This window comes from Teleopsis dalmanni, unplaced genomic scaffold, assembly GCF_002237135.1.
Source record: "Teleopsis dalmanni isolate 2A unplaced genomic scaffold, ASM223713v2 unscaffolded_contig_3570, whole genome shotgun sequence".
Classification (NCBI taxonomy): Eukaryota; Metazoa; Arthropoda; class Insecta; order Diptera; family Diopsidae; genus Teleopsis; species Teleopsis dalmanni.
The window spans coordinates 1-4,738 of record NW_024034952.1 but is presented as its reverse complement, the minus strand read 5'-3'; the positions used below and the strand labels follow the sequence as shown (position 1 = coordinate 4,738).

The following is a 4,738-nucleotide window of genomic DNA, read 5'->3' as shown; positions in this document are numbered from 1 at the left end:
ACTCAACAATTGTTGAGATTGGTACATATATTAAACAAGAATATAATCTTGTAAATGACTTGGAAGTCATATTGAGATCTGCCCAACAGTATAACAAAACTACCCACACAATCACTAAAGAAAAACCGAGTGACGTTTTCTTTAACAAAGTCAATCATGAACAAATTCATGAGAAATTGAAAATGGCACAAGCACGAATGCTAATATGCGATTATAAAGGCCGTTTAGATAAAAGCTTCAATGTAGGCCAGGTCATAAATGAAAAAATTATTGCTGAACGAAAGAAGTTACAACCAAGATTCAGAAAACAAATAGTAAAAGAAGACCTTGGCAATAAAATTAGAATTTATAATAGAAATAGAATTATTCATAAGGATAATATAAAAAATAAATATATATAAACAAATGCTTTTTGATTTTTATTCCAGCATGTTAGCAATATACCTCGAATTAATCATACTGATATTATCAGTAAATGGCGAAATAATAGACTACACTAGGGTAAAAATACAATGACGCCTTGACATACCAAAATTATAGTGACCTTCTACACGTTACTAACTTAACTTATTATAGAGACATCTTACGTGACGAATAACAATTTTTCGAATTCGAAAAGAAAAAACATTCTTACAACCAAGCAGAATTCCTTGATATAGAAATGGATGTAGAACAAGTAGAAACTTTACTTAGTCAACTCAAAAATAAAAGATTCAAAAGAGGAATAAATGAATTAGGTACCGTCTGGAAATGGATAACGGGAACCCCCGACCATGACGACTTTTGTAATGTTTTAACCACTCTCCGTAAATGAAAATGGAGGTTATACGGTTAACTCTTTATTTAAAAACTGAAACGTATGCACATATGCATACGTAAGCATTATAATTTTATATACTGAGCAGCATGCATGCATTAGTAAATATACAACAACATAACTTTGTTGTGCAAGCGATATTGTTGCTGGCGCGATAAGCGCTAGAAATATGCTAGTTAAGTACATTCCATGACACTGTTCATACCAAAGCATGTCTTAGATGCATGTGCGCTACACCTCCCTTAAATAAAAAATTTACATTTTAAATAACTTATATTTATTATTTATATTTAAAAAATCATATTTGAGAAAATTTTTAATATAATATAAAATATATACGTAATAATATGCAAAAATTGATATTGATGGATTTTATTAGTAAAGGAAATTTTATAAAAGTTTTCATTTTTCTTTTAAAAAAAATCACAAATTAAAACCTTGAAAATTAGTTATGAAAAAATGAGTTTTGCTCATTAATGCATAATTATTAGACATGTATGAGCTGTGATGATCACACAGGTAAGCACAAATTTATTTTTTGCATAATAAAAAAATAATTTTTGATTTTTTTATTGTAAATATAATTTTTTAAATATAAATAATAAATATAAGTTATTTAAAACGTAAATTTTTTATTTAATATAAATAATATTTAATAATAACATATTTAATAATAATATACATATATTATAATACATATTTAATAAAAAAACATGTTTTTAATTTTCTGCATAGAATACCAAAAAAAAAAAACAAAACCGTACAAACGAAGCAAATGCTTTCATCCCTCAAATAATTTGTGTGATGCACGTTTGTTTGCATTTTGCGCTCTCACTTCACCTTTTGCTTACGAAATCTTCGAAGTCTTCGAAGTTTTTCACTACACTTAAACTTCGAAGACTTCGAGAACAAAAATTCACAAAAACTTCAAAGTTTTTTTCAACTTCGAAGACTTCGTTTACTATTCGAATTCTTCGAATACTTCGTAAATTCGAATATGAACAGCACTAATGTGTGATAGCGAGGGAGTTCTCAACTCGCGTTGCTGTCTAAGGGCCACTTAAGGCAAAACAGTGTTGTTTAGTAATAAATTTCAAAATTTGCGCCTTTTAGGAGCAAATTACTACAATTCTAATACGTTTAGGAGAAACGTAAGCAACACAGCAGTAAGCAACACAGCATTTTTGTATAAATCGCTAATAATATAATTATTACACTTTCCGATTTCAATGAAAGGCGTAAGTACTGTCAACAATTGTTATAATATAATATAATAATAAATTAACAGTATTACAGCCCTATAAGTTTTTTCATACGAGTTATTTTTGTTGGCAAATTGAAGCGAGTACATCTAAATTTCTTTTTAAATTTAGGCACAACCAAGAAGTAGTAAAAATACAAAATTGGCAATACTGATGTTACACTCTCCATAACATGCATTTCGGCATAGCCCGAAAGAGCGTAATTTGCCGTGCCAGAGACACTCTGCATAACATGGCCCTTAGCAACAATTTCTTCAAAATCACTCAAATGTTGTTTGTTCAATAAACTCGAAAAATTAATATCATATCAGACTTGAAATGAGAGTCATAGAAAACATTTAAAAAACATTTCTGAATTTAAAATAAAACATAAGTAAAATTAAATACAAACCAAACACAATTGTTTTTTTTTTTTCGAAATGGCTACTAAAAATAAAAGGACATTGTTAGAACGTTATGGTATTCCACTTAACCACTTGGACTTTGAATATGTAAAAACATGTACAAATGCCAATGAAATGGAAAAAATTGTGCAAATATTACGCTCAGGCGAAGAAGGATATTACCCTGACCTAACTAAATCTGCTGAAGAAAAACTGCGTGAATTACAACCTAACAGCAAACTTTTCAATTACGAGGAGCAGTTGCGAGAGCGTAGTGCATTACCGTTGGATGAATGGAAACGAATATATGTATTTCAGTCATTAATTTCACATTACATTTTTAATTACATTTGTGTTTATTAGAATTGGAATCAGGACATCAAAAGCACGGACCAGATGTTAAATGAACTGAGTATCAGCGATAAAGAGGAAAAGAAATTTGAACTGTCTTTTGCTCCTATACGCAAAGGGGGTAAAATTTTTGATAAACAAGAGAAGAATGACAATGTTGAAACCAATTTGAAATACATTAATAATTCAAAGCGTATTAAGTCTACAGATTATGCGCAATGGGATAAGTTCGATGCAGAAGAAGAAATACTGCGTATGGATTTAGATGAAGAACGGAATCTGGAAGAAATTGAACGAAAAAATCGCTACAATCAGAGTACTTATGGCGATCATGAAACAAAGTTTTCAACTATTAAGGATGTGGAACATAAAAGGAAACAGCTTATAGAGTCTTTGACTGAATTAGAACAGCAAAATGTGGCAGAAGAGTGAGTTTATAGTGCAATACATTTAGGGTTTTTTTAAAAAAAATTGATTAATTCAAATTAAAATTTGTAAAACAATGTAAAGTATTAAGGTGTAATCTTAAAAAAATTTTTTAGTACTGAATTAAAGTACAGCTTGTCTCTTAGCTAATCAAATTTCTGGTTCACACAATTTAGTGTTATGAAAATATGCGGTGATGAGTTTCACATATCATTTATCTTCAGAAAGTCAGGAATATTTTCATTTAACAAATTAAAAAGACATATAGGGTTATCCGTTTTTAGTTACAAAACATTTTAAATTTTTATTTTACTTTATTTTTTATTTTTTTTTTATTTATTTCAATATTCAAATGCTCTTCACGATACATGTTGATGACTTATTGGTAGTAATTCTTCAGCCATAACTTGACGAATATATATTTTCAGTGTCGAAAAAAAATGTCAAGTAGTTATAAACCATATGCTTTAATTATGTTCAAATTTTTTAAGCAACCAAGTCAAAATGTAGTGTGTTCTGTCCTTTGTCGTCCCATTAAAAATATTTATCATCCACAGCTATATATATATATATATATGAATATATAAATATACACAAGGAAAATTGGTAACCAGAAGATTATAGCCTAGGTAGTTTTAAAAAAGTACGTGATTCACATTTCCAGAACAAATGCCAAATCTAATAGTGATTTTTTTGTTTACGGAACGCTCTTTCGATAGATACCTTTGAACTTTCACTACAGATGTTTATTGAAATATTCCTTAAGTGAAAAAAACCTTTTAGCATTTGATAAAATTTAGTATTTTGATATTTATAGAAATATCAAATATTAAACAACATGTGATATATATATATTATATACGCATGTTTTCTGTGAAAAAATATTGCATTGTATTATATTATATATTATAGAATATAATATGTAAAAATGTAACTGGGTATTTTAATTTGATATACCCGTATTACATTAAGGACCGAAAAGCTTTCGGAAATTCTCATTTAAAATTCGCGCGCTGTATATTTTCCGATATTTTAAGTTTATGTAGTTTGGCAGCACTGTCCTTAATTACTATGCCAAAAATGAGCGCGATCTGTCAGACAGTTCGTTTACGGCAGCTGTTGAAACCAGTTCACCTCAGTAGGGCGTTGCGAAAAAAACAATGGAAAAAAATATTGAACAAAGAGTTTGCATCAAATTTTGTGTTTCGAACGAAATTTCGTGTGCAGAATCGTTGCGAATGCTACAAAAGGCTTATGGGGAATCAGTTTTATCGAAAACTCAAGTTTATGAGTGGTACAAAGCCTTCCAGGACGGTCGTACGACCGTCGAAGACATTTCGCAACGCACTACTGAGGTGAACTGGTTTCAACAGCTGCCGTAAACGAACTGTCTGACAGATCGAGCTCATTTTTGGCATAGTAATTAAGGACAGTGCTGCCAAACTACATAAACTTAAAATATCGAAAAATATACAGCGCGCGAATTTTAAATGAGAATT

The 4,738-nt window shown here is 29.6% G+C and overlaps 1 protein-coding gene across 1 annotated transcript; it reads left to right on the top strand.

The window, feature by feature from the left end:
- Positions 1–2,490: 2,490 nt before the first annotated feature.
- Positions 2,491–3,241, top strand: LOC119665121 (sperm-associated antigen 1-like; the record flags this gene model as incomplete). Its single annotated transcript, XM_038074434.1, has 2 exons — positions 2,491–2,771; positions 2,826–3,241. Coding segments are annotated over exons 1-2 (689 nt in total), but the record flags the coding sequence as incomplete, so codon positions are not given.
- Positions 3,242–4,738: the final 1,497 nt, after the last annotated feature.